Source organism: Hibiscus syriacus, unplaced genomic scaffold (assembly GCF_006381635.1).
Source record: "Hibiscus syriacus cultivar Baekdansim isolate YM2019G1 unplaced genomic scaffold, ASM638163v2 tig00111708_pilon, whole genome shotgun sequence".
Lineage (NCBI taxonomy): Eukaryota > Viridiplantae > Streptophyta > Magnoliopsida > Malvales > Malvaceae > Hibiscus > Hibiscus syriacus.
Genome location: NW_024063159.1, coordinates 2,397,337 through 2,414,179, shown reverse-complemented (window position 1 = coordinate 2,414,179; position 16,843 = coordinate 2,397,337). Strand labels below are relative to the sequence as shown.

Sequence of the window (16,843 nt, the reverse complement as noted above, 5' to 3'; positions counted from 1 at the left end):
CTCACTAAAATTTCTACTGCAATCATGATAACACTTGAAGTCAAAAACAACATAATGTGTTTTAACGAAACATTAAAAAAACACACACACACACATGGATATGTTAATCTTATCTTAAAATTTTGCATTGACATAAAACTAATATTTTTACTTTTATTTAAGAGAGAAAAATATCCCAAACCAATCCTAAATTGACACAAACATTAGTTGCGAAAGTAGCTTATGCTATTCATTAAAATATTTACTTTTGGTCAAAATATTCATTAATATATTTAAGGAATCTCTTTTGATAGTTACCCTTTCCCACTTGGCATGGAATTCTCATACTTCACCCCCCTATTTACCACTTATGGACATCCAATTTCTCAAATTGATAGCTGATGTTCCTTTTACACAACACCTGAATTTTAACTTGAATGATATTATTATTATTATTATATTTAAAATACTATGAGTTCAAACATACTAAATCGTATTTTATTTTATGATTTCTGAGTAAAGTGGTGTCTTATTAATTTATGCATTGTATTAAAAATTATTATTCATCTTTGAAACCCCTGAAATTTGAGGATAATATATGTTTACACAAATATAACAAATAAGACAACTAAATTAAATATCAATCAACAAATATAATCTTTATATAATAAATCTTATAATTTTTATATTTTTTACATAAATTATTTTATCACTACACTATTTATTTGATTTGATAATAATCTTGTTTTTTATTTTATTTAAATAGTTTGGGGTGATTAAAAGTTATTATCTATTTAGAATCTTTCTTGACCATTAACATTATACACACAGCCTGTAAACAAAGTTGTTCGAAATCAAAATCTTCAGAGAAAACAACACTCCCTTCAACATTGAGTCCGTTTGATGTGTTTATAATAATATTATTATTTTTAAATGAATATGTATTTGACTGAATTTAGGAACTCCTTACGTATCTATTTTATTTCATTTTAATTGTCGGTTATACCAATGGAATGCTGAGGCATGCGAGATTATTGCTCCATAAGCCATTATTAAGCACTTTAGCCAACATAAATCAGTTTGGCGGATAAGAAATCTTTATGTTGCCTCCATAGTATCCTCCTCCTCCATTCTAGAAGCTGAAACTTGTTGCCTCCACATTGGGTTCTTTTCACTCGAATATATACTTAAGTAAAATGTGAAAAAGTGAAAAGGGGTTTATCTATCCATTTGTCCAATTGCTTCTAAAAGTTACATCTGGAAGGTCAATGATATCCGTTTTCTTTAATCCTTTGAAGCTAGAAAATTTTTTAAGGATAAGAGAAAAAATATAAAAATTTGAAGGATTAAAATGTAAATTTATTATAAGGTTCTTGCATTAATGCAAATATCACAATATGCCATTTTGAAAATGCTGATTTTCTCTTGTGTAGCTAAACACGTGATTAAATAGTTATTTTCAATTTTTAATTGATTATAGAAATGGACGAGTTTGCCATGTTCAATGAGCACTGCTGAGCGTCATTAACGATGAATCTTTTAAAATTTTAAATTTTTATAAATTAAATTTACGGTGATCATTGTCAATAATACTCAGTGGTGTTCGTCGAACATTTTAGAATTTTCCTTATATAAATTAATATATAAGACTCAAAGGCAATAATCTATACTGCTGAAAGTGCTTATTTTTGCTAAACTCATACATTTATAGCAAAATTTTTTATTCTCAGCTTTGACTAATGTTAGAGCATTGATTGTTAAATTTTTATAAATTTTAAAAAATTTAATTTTTATAAATATTTTTCATAAGGACTTGACGAGCACCGTTGAGTATCACTAAAGATGAGTAATATTAATTTAATTTATAAAAATTTAAAATTCTAAATGACTCAATGTACACTTATAAATTAGTTAAAAATTAAAAGTAAATTAGTTAAAATAAAATATTTATTATAATTATTTTCCATAATCTTTTTTAGGTAAAATATAATAGTGATCACCTAACTATTGTTCCTTTTCATTTTGACCGGCATTTTTTAAATTTTGTCGATCGGGTCACTAAACTATTTAAATGTATTCAGTCAAGCCACTTGCCATTAACAATTAACGAAAACGCTAACGTGGTAGTAATAAAATTTGTATAATTACACATTTAATCCTTATTACTTACACAATCTATAAAATTGGTCATAATTTTAAATTTATTCAATATATTTTGTCCTCCAATCATATACCTTCAAATCTTTTATATTGTAATATTAACAATTGATACACTGAGAATTATAATTTGATGATTTTATCATGTCAATTGTCTAATGACTAAATAAGATTTTTAAAAATAAAATTTTTATTTGAAGAATTATAATTTGATGACTTTATCAATTAATTGTTAGAAGTTCATCAATGATAAAAAAAATAATGTTTTACTTACTCTTTAAAGAAAATTTTAAAAATATATATTAATAAATATCAAAATTGTAACACAATCTTCGTATAGATATAGATATAAAAAATATTAAATAAAAACATCAAAATAATAGAAAATATTATAAGTATCATTACTCGAAAAAAATACCACGTGAAACTTGGTTTATTGTATACATACTGATATCAATAACTACAAAATCATCTCAAACAAGTTTCGTTGTTGATCCATCGGTTTTTTTATTTCCCTTATTTTAAATTATCAAATTATAATTAAAAAAATTGAAGTTATATGATTGGAGGATAATTCTTTGTGTATCATTTGTTAATATTACAATATAAAATATTTGAAGTTATATGATTGGAGGATAAAACATATTGAATTAATTTCAAAATATGACCAATTTGATAGATTGTATAAGTAATAAGGACTAAATGTATAATTATACAAATTTTATTAACTACCACATCAACACTTTGTTAACGTCAAGTGACTTTATTGAATGCATTTAAATAGTGTAATGATCTGATTGAAAAAATTTCAAAAATGATGGTCAAAATGAAAATGGGCAATAGTTAGGTGGTCACTGTTATAATTTACCCAAAAAAGATTATGGAAAATAATATAAATATTTTTATTTAACTAATTTACCTTTAAATTTTTAACTAATTTATAATTATATGTTTAGTCCTTCATAATTTAAAATTTTTATAAATTAAATTAATAGTGTTCATCGTTAGTGGTTCTCAACGCTGCTCGTAAGCGTTGTAAAATTTTCCAATAATTTTATGGTGCTTGTTTGTGTTCAACAGTTTTGGATGTTGACTATTTTCTACTTGTAATATGTTATGGATATGATTATATTTGGAAAATAAGGCAACAAATATAAGTGTTACACGTGAAAAGAAACTATCCGAAGAATCCAAGAATCAAGAGATTTGACATTCTTTAAGAATCCATGTAGATTTGTTTTACTTCATTCTATATTGGCTATAAGACCCCCCTCCCCCCTTTAAGGGTATATTGTGAAGACAATACTCTAAATTTTTAGGAGATTGAAGAGTTTGAAGCCCAGTACACCTTGCTCTTCTTGACTTGGTGTTTTACGTGCCCTTGACCCATACAAGATTTATCGGTTTGACTTAGAGATGAGGAAGGAAATTAAATGATTTGATTTTTAAAAAATGAGTACCATTTTAAATCTGATCTGAAATAATTAACAGGTTTGTAAGTGTTACATTTAACACATTGATTTTGAAATTATATTTTACTTTTAAACTCCACAGTTTTATAAATATTTTTAATTAGAAGAATGATCATAAATAATTATATTTTTTATTAAACTAAGGTGATTATAAAATAATATATATTCTACATAAATAATAATATTTTAAAATAAAATCAAATCTCTAATAAAAATGTAGGCAAAATATTTTAAAATAGAGTTTTCAAATTAACATAACGACTAAGGGTCCTACGAATATATACCTCCATAAAGAAATATGTTATTGTATTGTGATAAATTTTATGCTAAAATGTTCAAAAAAAAAACTTTTATGCTAAAACTCCTCGCATATGTTTTTGTTTTGACTCGATTATCATTAATAATATATTAACTTGCATCTGACACCATTGGTGGATAATCTATAAATTATTATGTAAATCTTAATTAGGTTTTGGGTATGCCCTGACCCTGGAATGGGGAGCCACCATGACCTAAATTTTTAAGTGACAAAAAAATATTATCAATTAAAAAAATATATATTAACTTATATACGGAAAAAATAATTTCATACAATGAGCTTTTCGGAGTTTAGTGGTCCACAATTTTCTAATATATCACTTGAAATGGATAAAGTTAAGCAGGTAAGTTATATATCATGACTAAATAGCTTAGACATAAATTGTAATGACCTGAAATTTCTAATATATTATTTTTGTGTCTTATATTAGTTTAAATCATTCTACAATTAAAATTAAAATATATATATTATATTATGTATAATCTTTCTACCGTTAGTATAAAACTTAATAATTGAGAGAGAATTTAAAGCAGTATATCAAGGGTGTATCAGTAATCAGATTTTCTGGTGTTATATATTGTACTCACTCATGCCCGTATCTATAGCTTAAAGTTCACGTGTACGTCGGGGTTCATGAGATGGAGGGAAAGAAGAAGAAAGAGAAGAAGATTATTTGAAGCTGAAGCAAATTAAAATCTTGGCTTGTTTACAATTCAAACCCTATCTTTTCCAATATTTATTTGCTTTTTCATTCATTTTTCTCCCTTTTTTTCAATTTGAATATGATTCATAATTTCATATATACGAGGATTGCCTTGTGAGTGAAGAAAAAATGGTAAGAGAATAAAAGAAAAGGAGTACTAGAGTCAATGAGAACGGCATCAGCCTCTCTCTTATGCTTTATACATCATTCAATCTTTAAAATATTTGTGTTCAAGTACTATTCGAAACCGTTGTCTACTTAGACCCATCAACCAACTCTCTCCTTCCCTATATTTTAAGCAAACCCCACATCCATCGCCATCATCATCACCACCATTTCCCACTCCACCTCTCTTTTAATCCCATTCTATAAAAGTGGTGTCCACTAATCGTTAATATCATCAAACTTATACTTAACAAAAATAACCCACCCAGGTTATCGTCATCGTTGTTGCTGTTGTTGTTCGATAGCATCCGAGGTTTATCTTCTCTTGCAGGAGATATTTATTGGATTTGATGATGAGGAAGCCTGATTTGTCGATGAAGGGCGGCGACCATAGTAACGGTGCTACTAAAAAGCATAAGAAAGGGTTATGGTCGCCGGAGGAAGACGAGAAGCTCGTCAACTATATGTTAACCAATGGCCAGGGTTGTTGGAGTGATGTGGCTAGAAATGCTGGACTGCAGAGGTGCGGCAAGAGCTGCCGGCTCCGGTGGATCAATTATCTCCGACCTGATCTCAAACGGGGTGCGTTTTCGCCTCAAGAGGAAGAGATTATCGTCCATTTACACTCCATTCTTGGCAACAGGTGTGCTTCTTTATCATCCATGCAAAGCTGGTTATATTTTATTAGATCTTTTTTCTACTGCAAAATTTTATGAAAAAAAACCCTTATTGTCAACTCTTTATTTTCTTTCCCAATCAGCTTTATGTGCAAAACCCTAATTTTAAATCACCTAGCTAGGTTATTAGGTGTTAGGTATGTAGTACACTTAACGTTAATTTCAATGGTGACCAGTGTTACTTCGTAGGAAATATTCTAATTGCTTGCATCATCAGGTAAAACGTCCTTTCTACCTTGTATATGCCATTCATTTCATTGACAAAATAAGCTCATTATAGTATATAGTCCCCCCAACCCTGATTATAGAATAAAGAAACTTAGGGGGCGGCCATCAGGGACTTGAAAACATGGTATAATTATGATAAATTTTCAAATATGGTATAATTTTCTTTCCCCACTCCAAATATTTTCAGTTAATTAATAGATATACTAACAATTATAATTCTGTTAATTAATATTTTCTTCTTCTTCTAGTAATAGAGAAATAGTTAAAAGAAAGTTAACGAGCAGCTAAAATTATATTTTTTAATAGTTTGAGTGACTAAAAGATAACATTTGTTCAAAATTTTTCTCATCCGATTAATAATGCACACACTATAAACACAACTGTTCGAACTCGAATACTCTAGAAAGAACACCATCCTCTTTACATGAGTGCAGGGGTAAAATATATTATTTTTACAATCTTTAACATAAATCGTAATTTAAGTTTTCATTTCACCTTTACATAAATATAAGGGATACCAAGAACTCAAAATCTAGATGTCGTGAATATACGTATATTAAAAATTAAGTTTAGGGTTTCAAGAGAGGAGAGGGATTTCCTGATGAGATGGACAATGATGAGACGAGTTATGATGAATCATACGAAGATGAAGAAATGTGCAACTTTGATGTGATGAGCAATGATGTAGAACAAGTTATCCCCAACAACATAAAAGGCATAGGCTCAGTTAAACAATAAACCTAAGATCTGTTGCATAGCTAAAGTGGATTTTGTTTATGTTATATTTGGTGCTTGGATCTGGTTCAGTACTGAGTTTCGCTTTAGTGTGGCGTTTGCTATTGGTGTTTTTTGGTTAATTTATTGGCTTTTCGTTTCGATTTTATGTTTGATTTTAGTGTTGTTTGGTCAAATTGTATGTACACTTTTCCCCATTTAGGCTTAAGGAGGTTTTTAACGAGACATATAATTTGATCCGGTATTCGGTTCAATTTTAATAAAACTTATTTTGTCGAGAAAAAAAAATTATACCTACATAAAACGATACTACTTCTTAAGCTCCCGAAGCTTATTATTAGGAAATAATATAAATGAGACAAACCATGAAGGGCAAAGTGATAAGAAGATGATGTGGGAATGACGTTTAGAGTAATTTAAGGATCAAAACAGATAAGAACCAATCAACAGCTCTCTTTGTCGTCTGGTCGCTAATTTTGCACATGCATGCCATAAAACACTCTAATCATGTTGTTGGTGGAGAGATAAGAAACAAAAGTAACTACAAAAATTAGAAAGAAAAAAGTTTATGGAGGAAAACATAATCCATACACGTGAATCAGTCAAAGTTTGTTCATTTTTGAATACTCTATATATGGAAATATAAATTATAAAGTTAATAAATTTCGTAAAAATTACAAGTTGTTTGTAATTGTCGTATCAATAATCTACAATGACATCTCTTGTGTAGGATTTAAGCATCCATGCATTTTATGTATGCAAGAAACATGCAAAGACCTAACGTCGACAATTTTTCGATATAGTATTGATGGAAATGGACTGACTCTAACCCTTTTCAAACCCCTTAATCAGGTGGTCTCAAATATCGGCTCGCCTTCCCGGTCGTACTGACAATGAGATAAAAAACTTTTGGAATTCAACGATAAAGAAGAGGATGAAGCATCTGTCATCCACCGCCTCGCCCAACGCCAGTGATTCGTCGGCGTCGGAGCATAACAAGGAAGTCATGGTGGGGACGGGGTTCATATCGATGTTTGAACAATGGTATTTTCCGACGTATAATGACTTATCGTCGAATTCTTTCTTGCAATCCATGGTCCCGAACCACAGTGAAAATACTTTGCCGATGCTCGAGCATGGTCAGAATGCAGTCGGGGCAGCTGCTGGATATTTCGATCTGACAGGTTCAGGTTTCGCCGGTGATAATGAGATATTCGCAAGTGTTGACAATGGGAGAAAAAGGGAACTACATGTTCCTCCATTAGAAAGCTTTGGAGAAGACCTAAAAAGCACTGAAAACACAATTCATAGGAACATCAACATCAGAAACAACAACAGTACTAACATGTCGGAAAACATAAACAGCGCCGATGTCGGGAACTTTTGGATAGGAGAAGAACTAAATGTTGGAGAATGGGACTTGGAGACTTTGATGAAAGATGTTCCCCCCTTTCCTTTCCCTGATTTCCAGAGCTCCATATAATTAATTATAATATAATGTATGTATGTACGTATTTATTTGAGCAGATTTTAGAAAGAAACATCTCAAGGAATATTATTGAGACTGATGTAGAAAGCGATGCCAAGTGGAGAGAGAAAATATGTTAGATAGAGATTACTATAACATTGTGGTAAAAAGATATAAATAATAAAACTTAATTAATTTATGCCTTCGAAAGGAAGCATTGCATGCATATAACTTCATTAATAGAAATGGAATGTTTTATTAATAAACATATAAATAAAATATCTAAAATATATGATATAATTTAAAAAATTTATGAGATGGTTGTCTCGACCACCATCCCGGTTCATCGCTATTTGGTCACTTAGTTAAACTAAGCTAACGGTTGACGGGTCCATTTCTATAATAACTACTTCGGGAAGTCTTAGTTAGCTTTGACTTCAATTGTCGATTTGTATCATTTTGCATTGTATAATTTGTTAGTTAACTTAGCTAGCCGTTAATGGTTGGCCCTCTAGTTGTAAAATTAATTATAAAGGTGGTGATAGTTCTCATTGATATCCCCAACTAGAGATGAGAATAGTATGAAATGATAAAGGTTTATTATTTTAAAATTTAAAGTTTAACTCCTAAAATGATTTTAATGGTAAAAGATAATGTTATCTCCTAAAAGACTCTAGGTTTAAATAACTATATTTGTAGGATGTATATTACCGATTAGTTAAAAAATTTTGAATATGTACTACCTTATAATCACATATTATTATAAAAATGAATTTTTTTTATATTTTTAATTTTAATACTTGATACCTTTCTATTATACTATTTAATTTAGAAAAATTGGTCCCTTCTTTAATTTTCTTTTCAATATTATCATTAATTATCATATAATTATAAAATAAAAACTAAGTCTCGTGAACTTATATTTTATAATCAACTTAGGGCAAGTTGGGTATAGCTTTTAAAAAGTGAATTTTAAAAGTGCTATAAAAACAAACTTTTAAAAGTGTTGTACACAAGTGCAATTTAAAATTTAATTGTTTGAGATTTCTGTTTGAGATCGTTGTTAAAAGTGAATTTGAAAAGATAAAATGTTCATCATAGACATTATGTTGTAAATTTAAAAAATATAGCATTCAAATTATAGTTACACTTATAAATAAATCATATCATTTTAAACTATAATGGATTCGAAAAATATATTATAATATATGAATTATATCAATTTAAATATAATAAAAATATAAAAAGTACAAATAAAAATATAATTATAATAAAACTATATTCTATGTAATTCACTATTAGTTTTTCAATATATAAATCATGAATTTAAATAATGAATTTTATTTATCTTTAAATAATTAAAATAAATTATTAAAGGGTAAACTACATGAATGACTACATAACTAAGGTATGGGATTCAAAATGATTACTGTTTTCAAAATTGTAGTAGTTTTACCACTGTACTATTTAAATGAAGCCAAAAAGACCACTAGTTGTTAGAAACAAAACGGCGAGACTGACGTGGATTTTTTTAAAAAAATTATTCCACGTTGGTTTTAATAAACCTCCACGTCAGAATACAACATAGACAAAATGAAAAAATCATGTGGAAAATTTAGGCATTTAAAGGAACCGTGGATTTTTCATCTTAGTATTTCATCCATTCTTTCTTATCATTTTGTGGAGAGGAAGAAAATCCAAAGGGGTTGTAGACGGCAATGGATGCAAATTTGGCTCGGGTGTGATTCTATGGAACTCGTTCTACGCTAACAACAGGTTGGACTGATGAAATTTAAGGTAGGAGATTTTGGGTTGTGGAAAATATGAAAAAGGGGTAAAGGGTTGTAAATTTTTTTGATGGTATGATCCACCGGTGAACCATAGATCAAAAGTGGTTATTGTTGGTCTTCTTAGAAGGGTTGTTGCTATGGATAAAGAAAGGAAGAAAGAAAGAGTTCTTGTATTTTTCTTCTGGGTACTGTGCTTTTGTTGGGTTTCATTTTGGGAGCAATCTTCTATTAATATGGTGGGAATGTGGTGGTTGTTGCTTGAGATTTAGAGTGCTGAAAATTTTCTTTTTCAAATGGAATGTTTGTTACCTAGGTTTTTGTAATTTAAAGGGTGATGTGTTTGATGTTATGTCACCAATTTCCATAAAAAATTAATTCGGAATATGTAATAAAAATATCTTTTCATATTAAGTTGTTGTTGTTAAATAAGAATATGAAATATGTAATGGTAAAGTAATAATGTCAGTGAATAAGAATATGAATTAAGAAAGTTGAAAAACACAAAAATACTTCATATCATAAATCCTTTAAGTTTGAAATGTAATCCATACATCACATAATGTTTAACCAATACATAATCACATCTTTAACTTTGAAATGTAATCCATACATCACATTTAGTCTGTGAAACATCAAAATAGTGACCAACTAAAGTAAGTCAAACAAAAAAACTTGTTTGGTCAATACAAAAAAATGAACCAACTGCTAAATATTGGTATCAACAGGGTCAAGGATGATCAATCCTTGGAGATGATTGGGTGTCACAACTCTCCTAACTCATATGTATGGAAGGGGTGGGCATCCATCTTATAACATAGCCTTGCGAAGATTGAGAAGGTTGAGTTGTTGTTAGAGTTGCCCTTAGGGAAATTATATATGATAATAAAGTCGTTTGTTGTTTTGTGATAATAACATTTTTCATGATCATGAAAATTGTCATAATATAATAAAATAACAATAATAACATAATTTTTTTTTGTTAATATCGATTTTTAAAAGAAAAGTTCAAAATTTTCTTTCATAATTATAATTATTATATTTTATAGAAAAGTGTATGAATTATAAAAGCCTTGGTCATAATAAATATATAACATCTATTATATTTTCGATTATAATAAACATAACACGATGAAAAATATAACCACAAACACATTTAAATCCGTAGCTAGACGATCAAACAGCCTAACGCAGTTAAACAACAAAATTTATTGAAATAAAAACCATTTGTGTGAGAATTCATACCGAAACAGAGAGAGGATCATGAAATAGAAGATATCTAACAAACTATAATAATTTAGGATAGTTAACTTTACAAGGCTTCGTTTTAGTGTAGTTGATTAGGATACTCGGCTTTCACCCGAGAGACCCGGCGGTGGAATTTATACGCGGAGTTTTAACTTTGGGCTACTTCTAATATGCTTGATGGGTCCAAAAATAGGGCATCACTTCTTCTCGGTTGAGCTGAGCTGAGCCGAGTTTGAAGCCCAGACCCATGCGCAATTTTCTTTTTTTAATCAGATCTCGACTTAATTCATAAACATTTCTATTTGAAAATGCAGTCAAGGACATCCGGCTGTTAGTGAATCATTTTTTTTTCAATCGACTATACATGAACGTGTTATAGATGAAGCTCGGAATCTCCTCAAGCAATATGACACAAATAATAAATTTGAATTCGGGTTTTACTCGACCAATATGTACTTGTTACATTTCATATAAAAAATGAAGAAAAACTCAAAGATTATTGTTTAGTTATTCAACGTAAACCAATTTTGCAATGTAGAATTATGTGATAGAAATCCCCTCGAATTGAAGTATGATGGAAGTGAGGCTCAAAATTTGTGTTGGAGGAGAGGAATTGATGGAAGTGTTGAGTGAGAAGGCAATGTTAGATTAGATAATATCCTCTGGGCTGTGTGTTCCCGTAGCCACATAAAACCCGACTCTTGGCCTTTCAGAAGAGTCACTGCGGAACTCAGCCACCTTGCCATTACGAAGAAGAAGACGACTGCCCTCAAGATTTTCTTTTTCCTAGCAAAATGGCTCTTCCTATCCTATGTATAATTATGTTATTAATCTATAAATTCAAATTAAAATAATTTTCCATGTTGCTATCACTAACTCGGCAACAATGGGCTCCACCGCCCACACATCACATGCTGAAACTAAGGGTGTGCAAAATTTCCCGACCCGGTTAATTCGACCTGCCGACCCGTCGACCCGGATCTAAAAAAACCGGATAATTCTCTAAAAAAAAATTACTCGGCCGGGTCGGGTACCCGGCCCGACATTTCCCGGGTCAGGCCCGGGTCACAAAATCTAGTTTTTTCAGGTATCCGGTTACCCGAGTACCCGATTAGTTTTTATTTTTTTTTTATTTTTTATATATAATTATATAAAATATAATGAATTATTTATATTATGATTATTATATTTTGTATTTCGAACTTTTAAATTTTATGTTCGGATATTAGAGTATGTAATTCGAAGTTTCGAACATTTAAATTTGTGTATATATTTTTTAAAATTAATAATTTGAAAATAAAAAATTAAAAACCGGGTATCGGGTACCCGATTACCGGATACCCGCAAAATCTAAGTACCCGTAACATCCGGGTTAAGACACGAATCGAGAAATCATCGATCCGAAAATTCCGGATACCCAAAAATTCGGGTACCCGAATTTGCACACCCCGGAGCTACACTTGCCGTTTTCTTCTGAATTGCTGTGGCTCTTGTTCTGCCACTTGAGGGCTTCCTCGTCATTTCCCTCCTCCCTCATTTCCGTCCCTTCATACGATATGCCCAGGCCAACATAACTTCAACACTCCCCTAGTGTTCAGTGCTCTACTGTCAGTCACCCAGCGCAGAAAAATCCACCCCAATCATACTACGCCACGTGGAAATCTTTCTTCACTCTGACCTCAATCATACTATGCCACGTGGAGTCTCTCCTCTCATTGATCCACTTACTCCCCCACGTCATTAGGAGGCACCGCTCCATCCAATAAATGAACGACACGTACGGACTTGGAAAATATGCATAACCATAGAAAAATTTGGAACCTCCTTGTAGACCCAGACGCGCATCACTGTCATTTTCTGTTATATGGAATAAACTATAAAGTTCCCACCTCAAAAGCCAACCATATATTCCTAAACCTCGCATCCACCGTCTGATTAAAATCAAACGGCCAGATTTAACCCTCTCCCTCGTTCACCCTTTTTAAATATTAATCTCCGCCTCTTCCTCCATTTATCGTTTCTCTTCTCCGCCGTCGACGCTACCGTTTCAAAGATGGCGTCCGCCGCACTCACCTCCTCCTGCCCTCTAGGCCATTCCCGTGTCAAATCAATCTCTTTCTCTTCCAGATCATGTCTGAACCCGGTTTTTTCCCCTTCGGTTCTCTCCAAATCCACTCCGAACAATTCCAGCTTGATTAAAACTTTGAGTCTCACTCCAATCATTTCTACTAACAGAATCCAGAAAAGTCACCGGAAATTAACAGTCAAAGCAGCGGCATCAAGTCCAGCTGCCACTACCCCGCCGCCGCAGCAACCATGGCAAGGTGCAGCAATGAAGCCATTGTTGGCGTCGATTGCTACAGGTGTCATCCTATGGTTCCTTCCCGTCCCATCCGGTGTCTCCCGTAATGCGTGGCAACTACTTTCCATTTTCTTAGCTACAATCGTTGGCATCATCACTCAACCATTGCCACTAGGAGCAGTGGCATTACTCGGACTCGGCGCTTCTGTCCTAACCAAAACCCTAACCTTCTCTGCTGCCTTCTCCGCTTTTGGCGATCCCATTCCTTGGCTCATCGCTCTCGCCTTCTTCTTCGCCCGCGGCTTCATCAAGACTGGACTTGGTAACAGAATAGCTTACCAATTCGTTTCCCTATTCGGATCCTCCTCTTTAGGTTTAGGTTACAGCTTAGTCTTCAGCGAAGCTCTACTAGCGCCAGCAATTCCGTCCGTATCGGCACGCGCAGGAGGAATTTTCCTCCCTTTAGTCAAATCTCTCTGCGTAGCGTGTGGAAGCAACGTGGGTGACGGGACGGAAAATAGATTAGGATCCTGGTTAATGCTGACATGTTTCCAGACTTCCGTTATTTCTTCTTCCATGTTTTTAACAGCAATGGCGGCGAATCCTTTAAGTGCTAATTTAGCTTTCAATACCATTAAACAGCAGATTGGATGGACGGATTGGGCTAAGGCGGCAATCGTGCCGGGTTTAGTTTCGTTGCTTGTTGTGCCTTTGATCTTGTATGTTATTTATCCACCATCGGTGAAGACTAGTCCCGATGCGCCAAGGCTTGCTAAGGAGAAGCTGGAGAAAATGGGACCGATGACCAAGAATGAGATTATCATGGCTGGGACTCTGTTTCTAACTGTATAATATTATTAATTACCCTTTGATTAATTATGAATATGGTTATTGTGTCTTGTTTATGTCTAATGCTTATAAAACTTGAGTAGTATGTTTTGTCCGCTATCACAAATCTATCAAGTTGAAATGTCGCACTGGAAAAATAATTGTAGGGGACCGTATTGGTATGTGATCACGGTTTTAGCCACATTTTAGTTGGAGAGAAGAGACATAATTTTGTGCCATCGTTTAAAGTAGTTAATCTAGTTTAATTATCAATAGGTGTCGAGTTTTAGGTGTTGATTGTGGTACTTGTTTTGTTGGATTCTACATATAGTTTTCAAGCTTGACCTTAAGGAACTGGCACGTTGCAGTTGCTTTTTAACTTGTCTTTCCTTGCAGAGCTACACTTAGAAAGTATTGGGTAGATTAATTTGGTGAATTAATATGGAATACTTCTGAAGATTGTTAGCTATATGTAGGATTTTGAGGAAATACTGCAATCTATCGGGTTTTCCATTTGTTATGTAGCTGGATTCAAACCTCCCGTTATCAAGACTGTGATTGCATTGCAGAAAGCAATGCTGCAATTTCATTAGCTGCAATTTCATTATTTATTTGAATCCTGTATTTCATTCACCTTTATATTCTTCAGCAATAACTAGATTGCTCTTAACTGATGAATAGAATTTTAATGCTATTTATGGTTGTATTTCTTTGTGCTCTCATTTGATGCAACTCTTTACTGTGCATATGATGGAAAGAGTAATAGTAGCTGCGGCTACCAATGAATGTAAAAGCTACACATGCGAGAGCTTGTATATTCCAATGAGTTTTCACATACCTTCCTCTGTTGCATTAGGTGGGGCTCTGGATTTTTGGAGGGATGTTAAATGTGGATGCTGTTACTGCTGCCATTCTTGGGTTATCTATCCTACTTGTGACGGGGGTAGTCACATGGAAGGAGTGTCTCGCTGAATCAGTTGCATGGGATACACTTACATGGTTTGCTGCACTCATTGCTATGGCTGGGTATTTGAACAAATATGGTCTCATCGCATGGTTTAGTCAAACTGTTGTTAAGGTTTGTTCCGTTTTCCTTTTACTCTTATTTTATTTTCTTTCGGTCATGTGCATGTTACTATTACTTCGTACCGAATCACCTAAGTACCATCGCCTTAATCTATATCCAGTCCTTCGCTTTTTGCTGAAATATAGTTGGTATCACTTCATGCTTTCCTCGAAATGAAAAAACAGAAAACAGTTGGCAATTTATAATTCTTTTAAAAGAATGCAAAATGTTGAAATACTTGTGCTTTACACTGTAATATATCTAAATAGTTTAGTATCTTCCTCTGCTGTTTTTTCAGGTTGTCGGTGGGTTAGGTCTTTCATGGCAAATGTCGTTTGGCATTCTGGTTCTTCTCTATTTCTACTCGCATTACTTCTTTGCCAGCGGAGCCGCTCATATCGGTGCCATGTTTACAGCCTTCTTGTCCGTGGCTAGTGCTTTGGGCACTCCATCGTATTTGGGAGCCCTTGTTCTATCATTCCTCTCCAACCTCATGGGTGGCATCACTCATTATGGCATTGGATCTGCACCCGTTTTCTTTGGGGCTGGCTATGTACCACTAGCCAAATGGTGGGGTTATGGTTTCCTAATATCTGTTGTGAATCTTATTATCTGGCTCGGAGTAGGAGGCATCTGGTGGAAGGCTCTCGGCTTGTGGTAATAAAATTTGCAAATACACTTGAGGTAGAATAATACCTCACCTAACTTTGCAGATCGCAGTTTCTTCTTCACGTCGAAAGCAGCTTTGTCTTTGATTCTTTAACTTTCAGAAATAACCTTTTATGTCAGGGTTTAGAGGGGTCGAAAATGAATATATATATATATATATCTGAGTTCGAGGTCCACAAAATAGAGCAAAAAAATAGATCTTTACCACAAATTTTGCATTTGATAATATTGTTTTGAATGTGAATTTTTGGTTTTATCATTATCTGAAGCACTGCGACAGTTTTTGTGTTCCTCATAACCTCACATGAACATCCTACTTTGGCTTTTTGTTAAAAAAATATTTTTTACTACAAATTATCTTCATATCTTTAATTTAAACCTATGTTGATTTGATTTCCCATGAATAGAAAGGTCCACCACTTACCACCAACGTTGGCCAGCATTGACCGTCGTCAATAAATATTAGAACCTAAAATTTTCAGTACACCTTTTATTTATTCTCGTACACAAAAATTTGATGTATGTTCAACTAGAAAATACTTCGATGTAAAATTGATTTATAGAAATTTAAGTCTAGATATTTTTCGGTGAAACGAGCACATGATTCACATTCAGGAGGTAAAAAAAGAGTGGATTGAAATTTTTAAAGTTCAACTACTATCAACAATGACAACTAATGGTGGTCGATTACAATAACGTTAAATGGTGACCGATAACAGGGATTTAGATAGAATTCTAGGTCAAATTGATATATCATCTTAAATTTAGAGGTGAATTAGAAATTAACAATTTTATTAATATGTCACGCTATCAAAGTAACAAGAGTTAACTACTCAATAATCAAAATATGACAAATGAACAATATAATTAACTTAAACATATATATTTTTAAAATTGATGATAAAACTAGATAAAATTGAAACAAATGTGAGTAAACTTGTAGCTTACCCAAATATAAAATATTATGTTATAAAAAAGATATTATAATTATTATCAAGTGACCTCATAATTATGAGGCCCACACCATGTTGTAAGTGAAG

General features: G+C 32.4%; 2 protein-coding genes across 2 annotated transcripts; both read left to right on the top strand.

The window, feature by feature from the left end:
- The first annotated feature begins 5,145 nt into the window (after nucleotides 1-5,145).
- Nucleotides 5,146-7,918, top strand: LOC120168073 (transcription factor MYB46-like). The gene is made up of 2 exons (XM_039176911.1): nucleotides 5,146-5,438; nucleotides 7,288-7,918. Exons 1-2 carry the CDS (start codon nucleotides 5,146-5,148, stop codon nucleotides 7,916-7,918), a joined length of 924 nt encoding a protein of 307 aa, XP_039032842.1.
- Nucleotides 7,919-12,833: 4,915 nt separating this feature from the next.
- On the top strand, nucleotides 12,834-15,940 carry LOC120168118 (dicarboxylate transporter 1, chloroplastic-like). The gene is made up of 3 exons (XM_039176946.1): nucleotides 12,834-14,086; nucleotides 14,925-15,146; nucleotides 15,433-15,940. Exons 1-3 carry the CDS (start codon nucleotides 12,992-12,994, stop codon nucleotides 15,793-15,795), a joined length of 1,680 nt encoding a protein of 559 aa, XP_039032877.1. The 5' UTR covers nucleotides 12,834-12,991; the 3' UTR covers nucleotides 15,796-15,940.
- The last annotated feature ends 903 nt before the right edge of the window (nucleotides 15,941-16,843 follow it).